General features: G+C 36.6%; 2 protein-coding genes across 4 annotated transcripts; one reads left to right on the top strand and one right to left on the bottom strand.

Annotated features, from left to right (window-relative positions):
* LOC144633417 (DNL-type zinc finger protein-like) lies at nt 1-3,752 on the bottom strand. The gene is made up of 2 exons (XM_078492297.1): nt 3,400-3,752; nt 1-358 (listed from the first exon to the last, which is right to left on the bottom strand). Exons 1-2 carry the CDS (start codon nt 3,750-3,752, stop codon nt 211-213), a joined length of 501 nt encoding a protein of 166 aa, XP_078348423.1. The 3' UTR covers nt 1-210.
* Nucleotides 3,753-3,822: 70 nt separating this feature from the next.
* Nucleotides 3,823-13,243, top strand: LOC144633379 (putative peptidyl-tRNA hydrolase). 3 transcript variants are annotated; one of them, XR_013567057.1, is made up of 6 exons: nt 3,823-3,963; nt 5,013-5,226; nt 9,912-10,011; nt 10,498-10,543; nt 11,211-12,149; nt 12,427-13,243. XR_013567057.1 is itself a non-coding variant. In XM_078492261.1 (5 exons), exons 1-5 carry the CDS (start codon nt 3,823-3,825, stop codon nt 11,451-11,453), a joined length of 744 nt encoding a protein of 247 aa, XP_078348387.1. In that variant the 3' UTR covers nt 11,454-13,243. The 3 variants fall into 3 exon arrangements, 2 of the variants coding, with proteins under 2 accessions (XP_078348387.1, XP_078348394.1); XM_078492261.1 differs by having other exon boundaries at nt 11,211-13,243; XM_078492268.1 differs by lacking the exon at nt 3,823-3,963 and adding an exon at nt 4,400-4,716 and having other exon boundaries at nt 11,211-13,243.
* The last annotated feature ends 879 nt before the right edge of the window (nt 13,244-14,122 follow it).

Below are 14,122 nucleotides of genomic sequence, written 5' to 3'. Positions count from 1 at the left end.
TCGAATAAAATAAAAACCATTTATTATAAGGTTTCGGTTTCTTAAGTTAACACATAAAATTATATCTTGACGCCTGGCGACACATCAGTACAGTGCTCAACTGTTTTTGTTTATAGCATCATATCACATTGCTACTGTACTCCTCCTTGTTGTGAACGGTATGCTAGTTCATTGCAGGTTTAATGTACACTACAAATAGGCGAAGTGTTCTCAAAAATCTAAGAATTTGTCGCCCTCTTCCGTTTGCTTTTCCTTTTCAATTTTGTCCTTCAAGTCTTGCACAAGAAACTCCAGTGAATCGCTTTCTGACAACTTCTTGACTGATTCCCCCTTTTCAGCTAAGATATCCTCAATATTTCTGTGAAATAACCAAAAACGTTTTAAACCAAAAATTATACAATTAAGTCTGTTGACACGAACAATACATGTATTTATGTTTTCTTCAATAATTTGCACTGGTTATGGCTATAGCACTAAACAACACTCAATCTTTGTTAAACTTGCTTGGACATTGTAAGTAGTCGTCTATCTCTGTGTAAGAAAGTAAACTTAAATTAAATATAAAATAAAGTCAGATACGTGGAATGCAACTGTAATCGCCGCTTCATTCAGCCTTCAGCATTGCAAGAGGTAACATGACTGCTTTGGAAAGTGTATTGCTTTTATAAGAAAAACTGAATAAGCAAGAGTCAATAATAGATGCAGATCCGAGCTTCTCACATACATGTACTGTTGGTTTGTTTCTAGACCCTTTCTATAAAGATCAAACTCAAACTACAAGATAATCAGATAACATTTTGTTGTTTGACCGATAACCAAGTGAGATCCTTGATGAGATTCTCTTATGGTTCTTGTAAAAGGTCCTCATTGAATTCTTGAGGAATTTGAGGATCCTGAAAAAGATTTTCGAAGGATCATTAAAAGGATCCTTCTAAAAACCTTGGAAGGTCCTTGTAAAATCCAAAAGGATCCTTTAGAAGATCTTTGAAGGATCTTTTATAGGATCCTCTTAAGTTCCTTTAAAGGTCCTTATTAAATCCTTGAGGATCTTTAAAGATCCTGACAAAGATCATTAAGAGGATCCTTCTAAGAACCTTGAAAGATCCTTGTCAAATCCTTGAGGATCCTTAGAAGGATCTTTGAAGGATCCTTAATAGGATCCTCTTAAGTTCCTTTAAAGGTCCTCATTAAATCCTTGGGGATCTTTAAAGATCTTGATGAAGATCATTTAAAGGATCCTTTCAAGAACTTCTTTTTAAAAGATCCTTCTAAGATACTTGAGGATTATATAAAGGATCCTGACAAAGAACTTTGTAAGATCCTTGGAAAGATCTTAATAAGAACCTTGAAAGATCCTCATTAAATCTTTGAGGATCCTTAAGAAAGATCCTTCAAAGGATCCTTCAAAGGAATCTTTGAATGGATTTTTGTCAGGAACCTTATAAGATCTTCACAAGATCCTCATAAAATCCTTTAGGATTCTTAAAGATCCTTGTGTGTGAGGATCTTTACAGGACCTTTGCAGATCTTTAAAGATCTTTGAAGATCCTTGAGGATCTTCAAAAGATTTTCACCAGGGAAGGTCACACCAGAATTTGAGAGATTTTTTGTGTACCAAATCGCAGGCAGCCAAAGCTCATACATGAAGCACTATTGTGAGGCATTCCAAGGAGTAGAGGGACAAGTGACATGACCTGAATACTGGCGACACAGGAACATTTTAACAGTGACAAGCGACATCATTACGGCACTGAAATGTGATAGTGACACATTGCGACAGCAAAACAATAAAGGCAAAAACAACAGCAACATTTACAGTTGTTGGCTAGGCGACTTCGGGTTTCAGAATCATGGGACATTGCGACACGGCTACCCCCCTTGGAAGGCCTCTATTGTATATTAAAATCTACTGTCGAGATTCATGGGATTTCCAAGTACAATGGGCGATTCCAGAAAATATCCGTACCATACCACGGACGGCTTTTTGGAAATCCGAGGGCAAGGGGGGGTTCATTGAACTGGAATTCCGAAGGCATGGGGGGATACTTACGATTGGAAATTCCAAAGGCATGGGGGAGTTCCAGGTCTTGGATTTCCAGAGGAGAAAACAAGAATGTGTTCCTTGAAAATGCTTATTTTGTGGACTACCAAGTCGCAAATAAAGCACGAACTGACACTGCGTAGCGGAAGCAGGATACAAGACAAGTATCGATCGATCAGGCATGTGTTTGCGTTCATTTACAAAAGAAAATCGCTAAAATGTGGGTTCTACATCAATCTTCAGATGCCTTAACTTTGATGAACTTCTTCATTCGCTCTTTGTTTTCTTGTCAAAGCGGATCCACAAATATTTAGTCCATTCAGTGGAGTGGGAAACTCTTTTGCTACGCTTCGAGACGCCATTTTGAAGCACGTGGGTTGGGAGCGACTGCTGACCGTGAAGGCTCAAATCCAAGATGGCGGATATGTCAGTGCACTCGATCGTATTTATATCTTCCGAGTTTACACACGTGCATCACGCGATATTTTTATTTTAATGTTCTGCACCAGTTTGGGGCAATGTAAAATTAATGTAGGTTGTATCTGTTGAACAAGGGTAAGGAGAAAAGTCTAATTTTTTTTACATTTTCATCTCAGAATCTCTCGAGTCATAATGACTGTCTCTATGTACAGATCGAGTCATTTGAAATAATTTGATGTAAAATACGCCACATTGGGCGTATTTGCGAACCCTGACGGGAATTCTAAAGAGCTTGACTAAAAAATGAAAAATCTGAACGGGAGGGGGGGGTTAATGATTATGGAATTCCGAGGACATGGGGGGATAACGAATTTTGGAATTTCCGAAGGCAAGGGGGGCTAAAATATGGAAGCCGTCCGTGGTATGGTACGGATATTTTCTGGAATCGCCCAATGGGAAAGGTACATCCAGACAATATCCGTTCTTGTCCCAGAGCTGCTTGTCTCTCTTAGCTGGTGAAGCCTTTGCAGGAGAAACAAGTGGCTCTGGGCTCTGGGAACAGCCAATTGAATGAACCATTTTAAAATCCCTTTTTTAATACAAGAGTTTAAAATGGTTGATTTCACTGGCTAGATTTGAAACTCCTTGTTAAATCTAGCCAATCAAATCATGTGTCCCAGAGCCACTTTTTTCTCGTGCATAGGCTTCGCCGGCTAAGAGGGACAAGCGGCTTTGAGCACGTGGCTTTCGTATTAAATAATTATTAAATTTTTGCCACCTGTCTGTGTGACAATGTACATTATAGCAAAATGGCCAAGTACGTCTTTGTTCATAACAAAGAAAATACAATACAAAGCGGTATCCCAGTTTCCGGTTTTCCAAATATCATACGAATTTTTTTGTTACACTGTACATTGTAGGTTAAAGACGACTTTTACCTTTTATCGTTGTAAAACCATCCCAGGTTATCAGCTATCAGATGATTGTTGTTGCATCCAGGACATTTGACGATGACTACTCCTTGAGAATAAGCTTGTTTACTTATCAGTTTTTGAGATCGAGTTCCACAAACTTTGCAAGTAAACACCAGATGGAACTTTGAACTCTGCTCGATCGAGCCCAGTGGTTTAGAGATATTGTTCCAAGCTTCATCACAAAGACTCCGTCTTAAGCACAGAAGCTGTACAGATGGATATAAACTGTGGGGGCAGCGAAAAACATTTTTGATGAGATGATTCCAAGAAATTTGTCTGTAAACTTGACGTGACCTGAAACACGCGTAGGCCGCCATCTTTAATCGTACAAGTGCTAACCGCTGTAAAAACACAGGCTCGTGATCTATTTTAAGCCGCAAATTCAAAATGGCGGAGCAGTGTGGACGTGCACTGCGACTGCTTTCGGCTAATTTTGGGCTTGTGAGGACTGTAAAATCATTCAGACTTATTTGCCAGCGGAATATAAGCCAAGCTCAAGCCTCTGATGTCAGGAAACTGCGTGCAATGGTATGTTCTCGCTATTTGAACTCAACCGCCTCAAGTACCTAGCAGTTCAAAACCGAAAAAGTCATTCTGCACAGTTTAAAATTAAAATACTGCTTACAATTTTTCAGTTGAATGGTCGCACATGAAAATTAGAATAGATTACCACATAAAAAGCGAAGAGTCGTTCGTATAAACTGGAGACAAAAACGCTTTGTTAGAGCTTTTATTGGCCCGACACCCTAGCTTTTAACAACTGCACGAAATTATAGATTTTAAGCTTAAAAATATCGAGATCCTCGACAACTCCCAACAGTGGAAAAGGAGAAAACTGCTGGTATCATGGGCTATGCTTGGCTTTTCAATTTTCTGAAGCAAGTTTTCAAATGTTATTGGTCAAAATTAAGTTGTTGTAAATTATGTTTAATCTTACGCAAGACTAATCTCATAGCAGGGTTACGTAATGTTTTGATTTATTCATGGTCATATGAACTTAATAGGTTTTATCGCAGGAAGTGAAGGCCACAGTACGACTGAAACGACTGTACTTTTGTAATATTTTTTTTACCATCAGTGCAAGTTGTTAAGTCATTTCATGTAACTTTTACTTACCAGTAAGTGAGCAACTCACGCCTGTAGTCTCTGTGAAGATCAGTCTCTGGTGGATGTTGGTTTCCTTTTGTTGGTCTTGATCTCGGCAAATTTAGCTGTACAATTTCAAATGACTGTCAACTCTTTTGTTGCTTTGTTTTGTCTTGAGAAATGCATGTGGTTATGGTAAGCAAGAATAGCTTTCTGTGTCTTAGAATAATTCCAGGGTGCCCAAAGGCTCTTTTGTAAGAAATCTTGGGTGCCCAGCTCTTAAAAGTTTTTATGATAGCAAAGTTACATGTATACAAGTCGTCCAAAGACAAATGGTAGGTCGCCTGTAGCACCCAAGCTCTGCTAGAGCACAGCTCTGTCCTAGGTTATTATGTATTTATTGGCCTCCTCTTTTTACCAAGACTAGTATCTCATAATTTTAGTCGTCCCTTACAGGTTATTGTTAATGGATTTTGTTTTGGTTTCTTTAGGTTGTAGGTTTGGGTAATCACTGCCTTCCAGACACTCGGCACAGTGTGGGAATGCTTGTAGTTGACTGCCTGGCAAAACAGTTAGGGGCCACATGGCGTTTTAACATGAGATCTATGGGCCACTTGGCTGTGACAAAAGTGGACAACCAGCAGATTATACTGTTGAAACCTACTGTGTTAATGAACATAAATGGAAAGAGCATTGCAAGAACAGGTATTGAAACTGTAAAATTGTTTATAACTCACATTGGTGGCAAAGCAATATTTTTAAAAGGTCTTTTAAGAAGCCAATCTGCTTTATCAGGTGGTACACTGTACTTATAACAATGAATTGGCAAGGAGTGTTGTTTCTCCTCTGAGATGGTATGCTAGTCCATCACGCCATCTCAAAATCCCTTCTTCAGGTGTAGATGGCCTGACAATTTACCTGTGCCTACTAATTAATATACATGTACTTCTGAGTGGAGTGAGGCACCATAAGAAAGGGTTTTTAAAACTAGCAGGTGATCACCAGAGATCTGCCAGTTACTTGATTATATGTCACCAGGTACTCTGGTTGTAGCAATTGGCTTGGGACAAACATTAACAAGCTTGGGATAACTACAAAACATTTTGAAATCCCTGATCTGGGTTAAGTACAATTCAGTGACATGGTCAGTTCTCACACCCTGATCACTCAGTCTAGAGTCCAGTGCTACGTAACTATTAGGTCAAGCATGTGCCATTCAAGTAACATTTTAAGGAAAATTTATAAAGTGGATATATTTGTGAACTATATAGCTAACCATTTTGCATAAAATGAAAATAATAATTTTTCTTTTTCTTTCCTGTTATATTTCATTGTCACATGAACTTAACTCTACAGTACTTAAGAGGACATATGTACAAATTTCAAACAAAAATGAAAATTCTTGGCAAGAGCCCTGTAATGGATTTCGCTCATTCTCTTACCATGGGTAGGCCTTAATATAAAATAAATCACAGTATACTTTGTTTGGCTAAATATCGATTTGTTTTCGAGAAAATCGATAATTCTAAAATCCAGCAAAATTGACGTTTTCGGAGCTCAAAATTTATGCCGAGTTTGTTAGCTTCGCGTCGAAAAATAAAGCACTCTGGAAGAAAAGTACCTATTTAATATCGAAGAATAACATCAAATTAGTACGTCGAAAGCAATTTCTGCTCTTAAAGTCCTTTTAATTACAAAATATAATTAAGTTTATTCGACACACTTTTGATTTAATTCAAAATAGGTCAAACTTATCGCTATATTTAAGTATGAGCGAAGCGAAATAAATGGCCGAAAATTTGGTATTAGACAGATAAATGATTGTTCTTTTCGATACTAAAAGGATTTCCTAGGGAAATGATTTAGTGCGATGCAATCAGATCTCAAAGTTGCTTAAAATTCGTTAATTTAACCGACCGTGACATTGTTGATCTTATCAACATTATGTAAACATTCCACGCAAAGGTTAATTTTCCCCATGTGAACTTCAACTGAGTAAAATAAAAACATAGACTTGCTTACCGTGGTGTTCGCTGATACATTGTAAATCCTGTTTTCCTCATTTAACGACAAAACCTAAGCCCTCGGCGAAGCTGTTATCCAATTTTCTTGACGCGCCATTTGTAACTGATTTCCACGTCTTGAAGTGACAGTTCTTTTCCATGCATTCTTGAAAACAGTCCTGAGTCTTAACTGATCAGTGTAAACAGGAATACGAAGTACTTTGCTTTAAATCAACTTAAAGCTTAGCAGCAGTGGTAGATAAATCGATACGGCCGGCGAATCTTCGTTTCGAAAACCGCCATTTGAGATTTGTCGGCCCTTTGTGCTGCGGTATGCAGATAATTAATTCACACTTGAGTAACTTCCGGCACATGAAATCGACAACCACCGTGACCAGATAGCACCCTCCTTTTCGAAATATTGGTCGAGGCACTATTTTTATCAGTTTAACATAAGCTCTCAATGAAAAACTTTTGGGCTGAACTTGTAATTAAGTTTCACTTCAGTAAGCCACCGTTCGAGAGAGTTGTTAAATGGTTGCATGAAAGCGCTTTTAACTTCCGGGTCGAAAGTTCCTCGGTTGCGTTGCTTCGCTTTGCTGCATATTTTTTATCCAGTTCTTACCCTTGTTCAAATTCTTGATTAGGCTTAGGCAAAACAGTTGTAGAGTCAACTCTCCCTTATTAATGATCTCTATAAGACGGACACCTGGTGTTAGTCCTGTCCTTGCCGTTTTTTCAGTCATTTTTATACTCTAACCAGCTAGGCTACGTTTACACGGGACCGGACCGGAGCCGATTCGGCCGGCAAATCTTCTTTTCGAAAACTGAGATTTGTCGGCCCTTTGTCATGCGGTGTGCAGATAATGTATTTCACACTTGCGTATATATATATATATTTTTGGGAATCTTAATTTAGCTAGATGGTGTTGTTGTTTGTTTGTTTGTTTGTTTCTTTTTTTTTTTTTTTTTTTTTTTTTTTTACCATTTTAAAATAGTCTGATGTAATACTTTTATACCCTTTGTTTTGATGTAAATACTTTTGTAAATACTAAACTTTTAATCGTGGAGCACCTGTCAACTAGCTAACAGCTAAGTGTGTACTTTTTTCCACGTTAAATAAAGTATGTATGTATGTATGTATGTAACTTCCGGCACATGAAATCGACAACCGCCGTGACCAGATAGCACCCTGCGTTTTGGTATAGTATTGGTTGAGGCACCATATTATTGCTATATTAATATAAGCTCTAAATGAAAAACTTTTGGGCTGAACATGTAATTAAGTTTCACTTCAGGTAGCTACCGTTTGTGAAAGTTGCTAAATAGTTGCATGACAGCGCTTTTAACTCCCGGGTCTAAGGTTCTTCTGTTGCGTTGCTTCGCTTTATAGTTTTATAGCTACTTTGGTATTAATGCTTTGTTGTACTTTGCAGAAATAAATACAAAATATGGCATCACGTCAGAAGTCCATAACAAACTTTTGATTACGTGTACTTTTCTTCACCTAGCTTAATCTAATGAAGTGAAAAGCACCCTTTCCTTAATTTTTACACCAATATACACCTTGGTGTAAACAGTCATAAATGTTCAGCGTTTTATTATAAATTGTTTACCGTGACTGGTATTACAACTGCATATACATGATATATGGTCCCTTTTTTCCCCACCCCTTCCCCACCTTTCCTTCCCGCTTTTATTTCGCCCAATCCTCCACAGGAGAAAGAATGAGAGCTTGTTATAGGCTAGACTACACAGCGGAATATATATTTTTAACTGACATTCACGGGAGACGGATCCAACGACGCCATCTAAGGTTTTGTGTACAGCCAACTCTCTCTGAAACGGGTACCTTCGATCGGGACCGGCTCCAGCTCAGTTCGTCTAAAAGAGATCTCCGTCTTATAGGGATTTTAACGTCGTTTCAAATTTTCCACTGAAGAAGGGACAAGAATTTGAACAAGGGTAAGAACTGGATAAAAAATATGAAACAAAGCGAAGCAACGCAACAGAAGAACTTTCCACCCGGATTTCATGCAACCATTTAACAACTCTCTCGAACGGTGGCTAACTGAAGTGAAACTTTATTACAAGTTCAGCCCAAAAGTTTTTCATTGAGAGCTTATGTTAAAATGATAAAAATAGTGCCTCGACCAATATTTCGAAAAGGAGGGTGCTATCTGGTCACGGTGGTTGTCGATTTCATGTGCCGGAAGTTACTCAAGTGTGAATTAATTATCTGCATACCGCAGGACAAAGGGCCGACAAATCTCAAATGGCGGTTTTCGAAACGAAGATTCGCCGGCCGTATCGATTTATCTACCACTGCTGCTAAGCTTTAAGTTGATTTAAAGCAAAGTACTTCGTATTCCTGTTTACACTGATCAGTTAAGACTCAGGACTGTTTTCAAGAATGCATGGAAAAGAACTGTCACTTCAAGACGTGGAAATCAGTTACAAATGGCGCGTCAAGAAAATTGGATAACAGCTTCGCCGAGGGCTTAGGTTTTGTCGTAAATGAGGAAAACATGATTTACAATGTATCAGCGAACACCACGGTAAGCAAGTCTATGTTTTTATTTTACTCAGTTGAAGTTCACATTGGGAAAATTAACCTTTGCGTGGAATGTTTACATAATGTTGATAAGATCAACAATGTCACGGTCGGTTAAATTAACGAATTTTAAGCAACTTTGAGATCTGAAAGCATCGCACTAAATCATTTCCCTAGGAAATCCTTTTAGTATCGAAAAGAACAATCATTTATCTGTCTAATACCAAATTTTCGGCCATTTATTTCGCTTCGCTCATACTTAAATAAAGCGATAAGTTTGACCTATTTTGAATTAAATCAAAAGTGTGTCGAATAAACTTAATTATATTTTGTAAATAAAAGGACTTTGAGAGCAGAAATTGCTTTCGACGTACTAATTTGATGTTATTCTTCGATATTAAATAGGTACTTTTCTTCCAGAGTGCTTTATTTTTCGACTCGAAGCTAACAAACTCGGCATAAATTTTGAGCTCCGAAAGCGTCAATTTTGCTGGATTTTAGAATTATCGATTTTCTCGAAAACAAATCGATATTTAGCCAAACAAAGTATACTGTGATTTATTTCATATTTAGACCTACCCATGGTAAGAGTATGAGCGAAATCCATTTAAGGACTCTTACCGACATATGTTTGACCGTAGGAAACCTGTGCTCTTAAGAGCTGCCATTTCAAATATAAAATAAAAGCAACTTTGAACTCATTTGCAGTTTATTTGTACTCAAAACAGTGTTTGCTCTCTTTCAGACCCAGAAGGAATTTAATAATGATTATTGTAAACATTTACTTGAAATCTAATAAATTAACGCTATTATTATATCTTTTTCTTTTGTAGCTGCAATGTACAATGTTAACCCATCCAATGTTATTCTTGTACATGATGACCTTGATAGACCTGTGGGGAAATATAGCTTGAAACATGGAGGAAGTGCTGGGTGAGTCGTGTTGTGATTTATTTAACATACACATGTAAAAGAGTACCATGAAATGTTTTTTGTTGTGCTGAAATGTCTTGTTTTGTGAAATGTTTCATGAATAACCCCAATTGCCGAAACGTTTCCCAAAACGAGATAACATTTTAGCACTTTTTAATAAAAAAACATTTCATGGTACATGTACAAAGTGCTACACAGCAACTTATTATTATTATTTTTATCTATTTTTTTGTATACATGATTGTAAAAGAGTCTAAGTCCTGTATTACACTGTCAGTCCCAAAGCACAAGGAGTATTTGAGGGCATGAGAGAGACAGAGAAATCAAGAGCTACATTGCTTGAGTCTTTTTTAAATAATTGGTCAGTGTTTCATGACCATTAATTGTACATGTATATATGTACATTTTATTTTGAATCTGGTATCCATTGCATGATTTATGGCTGTACTTGTTATTTGATCGCAATTTTTTCATGGCGTTTTTTAGGGGCCACAACGGAGTTAGATCAGCAATTGCATCTCTCAGCTCTGATGTAAGATAAGTTTATAGTATTTTAATAAAGTTTTATTACAACTTCAAACTACATAAAAATACACTGGTGTATGTCCAAGTATTTCCATATTACATACCGGTAATTATATAAGAGCAGTTTTGACGTCAGCAGTTATAACTGAAGTACATCTTAACGTACATGTAGGTACAGTAAAGTTCTAAAAGTAGTGGCCTGCATTACTTTGTGATTTAGAAGCCTTTTCCTATTGTTGCTTTCAGAAGGTCACAATTTTTTAGGGGATTGCTGCTTTTAAGTATGTACATGTAGCTACAATATGTGGGTAAAATCCTTGAATAAAAAAAAAAATGTTTTGAATAAAATGTTCATCAGTATGCTTTCTTAACTGTTGATCTTAGTTTGCAAGTTATATATGTACACTGTAAGTTATCTATATTTGCAAGTTTTGCATATTTATATCATAGTTACCGGGTAATAATAATTATAATTAGTTAGTATAATACATTTCTTTATTTTAATATATTTCAATGTTAATTTTTTAGCTTTTAACACTATTCGTGGGATTTCTGTTAACCAGCCGTATGGCTCAGTATATTTCCTTGTTAATTAAGTGTCCTATCCGTCCTATCCTATCCATAGTTTAAGAAGTGGTATAACTTAATTAAGTAATGTATTAATTTTATTTTAGGCTTTGAAGAGAGTGCGAGTTGGAATAGGAAGGCCAAATAATAGACATCACGTCACAGATTATGTCCTAAGCAAGTTTGAATCATCGGAGATCCCTGTCGTGCAGGACACAGCAGAGCAATGCTGTAAGGTCCTCATGGATGAGCTCCAGTTAATAAGGACCCAAGGCAATGGTACCAAGGATACAGAAAACAGTGAAGGGGCCAGTGTTGAGTATCACATACAACAACAGTCAGTTACATAACAATAGCACTATGGTAGTTGCGATCAGTTTGGTTTCATTTTCTTTTTCTTTTTGTGAATTAACATTGTGTACAGTATATTCTTTCTTTATCCATAGCACATTATACAATATAATTGAGAAATAAGAAATTTATAGATCCCTCTATGTATGTGTGTTGTAGGACAAATTGGTTTTCAAGTTAAATTATTTTTTTAACCTTTTAGGTTAATTTGTTTCAACCTCAAGGTAACACTCTTACACTGACATGCAACAAATTGAATTCATTAAAAATAAACCCAGTTAATTATGGTGTTATCTTTACATTGAAATATATTAAACCTGAAAACCTATATGACTTATAACATCTATACTCTTATTGGCTGAAAGCCATATAATTTTTGTAACTATAAAAACACAGAAAAGTTTTAATTTCATGAGTTATTTATACATGTAAAACGTTTGCAGAAGAAGTTGGGAATGTAAAAGGTTAATTTTATATTTAACGAAAAGTGAAGCTGTAAAGCATTTTATTTCAAGGTACAAAGACGATAGAAAAGAGTACTTAAAAAAGCAGTACCAACTATTGGGATTTTTCTGACATTAACTGGAGTCAAACATACATTTATACTTTTGCTTATCTATGTTTATTCGGATCTTTAAGCACAGTCATTTAGCAGTTTCAATTTAAAAAGAGATAGAGGATCTCCTGATAGAGCGGTTTTCACTTGAGTGTCGAAAGTAAATTGCGTTTGCTTTGGTTTTGCATTACTACGCTTAGTGATTGGCTTAAAAATCTCGCGCCACTTTCTCAGCCAATCAGAAGTAAAACCAAAACCAATCGTGACTCGCTCGCGCACGTTTTCCCAAGCTTCGTGCCAGCTACATGTATTTGCTTTGTGATTTGATTGGTTCACTGGATTGTCTGTGTCCTTTGTGATTGGCCAGAGTAATTACTTTGGTTTTATGACACTCAATTGAACACTGCTCTAAAGAGGGTTAAGACTAAGACAAAGTAACTTAAAGGAGTAATTCTGGTGGTTTATAAATTGATATATATTTTTAAAAGAGAATAAAAAGAAATAATATCATTAGCAATAGCACATAGTTGAACCTCTTTAATATGGACACCAAAGAGCCAGGGAAGAGAGCCCGTATTACAAAAGTGTCCTGCATTAGAGAGGTAGAGTTTGTACGTATTAATTCAGTTTTGTCTTTTTTAGACCAAGTAAATTGTCAGTAATTAAGAAGAGTTTCAACTGTGAATTATTATAAAGGAAAAAAAAAATAGTCTGTCTTTTCTAAGCCCAATCAAACTGTTCAAAGATCTCTATCACTAACATTTACACATATACTAATAAAACTAGTTGGGAGAATTTATTTATGAAGACAAACTCCCTTTTTTCTGTGTTCAGGTATTGTTTTCTCATAACTTATGTCCGTTCCTTCTTGTATTGGTGTTAGTAAGAAAACAGAATGCTGATCACAAACAGGAATGTAAAGGTTATTACAGTAAGTTCGATATTTTATAGTACAAGATGGAAATTATGGTTAAATACTTTACTTTATGTTACAACAACAACAGAATTACTGAAAGAAAAGACATAAAGTAGAGTGCTGGTTCCCTGCTAGAGGATCCAGGCAACTAATTATTATTGCTTCTTTGTGTCTGTGAGATAACTATTCTTTATTTTGCATAAATTGTAAATATTGTTGTAAGAACTGTAAAAGGCTTGAATAATAAGAAAACAGCCAGAAACTGAAAATGCTAAGTAAGCAGATATTTTCAATATTAAACCACTCTTGCAGACAAATGTGACAGCTTTATGCGCTGATCTGCCTTTATTTGCCGGGGTGATTAGAGGGGGGGTCAGGCAGTTAGAACTAAAAAAAGAGGGCAACAAATGAGAAATAAACTGATTAGCTTGACTAATTGAAATCAGTGAAGATGATTTGCATTGTGACTACGTGCATACTTGTGTTTAACAAAATTAATGGGACTCCTGCTAACTGTAACTTGGAAACCGAGACAAATTACGCAAAAATATTTGCGGTCATACTATAACCACAAACTTTCAAGTGGATCACAAAGTGCGCGCTTTTTAAACGACACGTAATTTCTAACCGGTGTTGATATTGTCGTGGCTGACTGAACAGATAAAATCACGTTTTCAAAAGAGGAAGCCACTCGTATTTAATAGAACCATGGATAGTATATCCATCATAGAACTAGACTGAAATACCGAAAAAAAGATAAAATAGCAAAAAACGAAACTGTTGCAACTAGCCGGTAACAATGCGAAAACTGAAAATGATTAATACTGAAGTAAAAGTTTTCCTTCGGCGGGAAAATCTGACGTAGTTAGTGTACTTATTCTCTGGGGCTAAAGGAACTTGGGAAGTGAAGGAGTGGGGGGGGGGGGGTTGTTTGTTTTGGGCGTAGAGTGAAATAAGTAGAAAATAGACTGATGAGATACGAAACTGGCCCTTGTGTGGACTTACTAGCTTTGAGATTAGAATGGCAACTAGGAAACTGAAACTCAAATAGCGATGGCGAGACTGATTCGTGCAAACCGGTGTCATAGTCAGCTACTGGACCGTCTCTACCCTGGTCATATGGGATTGGATAACCCCTTATTATTGGAATATAGCGAAGCATTTTAACAACGCGAACAAAATTTACGTGTAATAAA

This window comes from Oculina patagonica, chromosome 1, assembly GCF_052425735.1.
Source record: "Oculina patagonica isolate OP01 chromosome 1, crgOcupat, whole genome shotgun sequence".
NCBI classification, from domain to species: Eukaryota; Metazoa; Cnidaria; class Anthozoa; order Scleractinia; family Oculinidae; genus Oculina; species Oculina patagonica.
The sequence above is the reverse complement of the archived record's forward strand: the minus strand, read 5'-3'. Positions and strand labels throughout refer to the sequence as shown.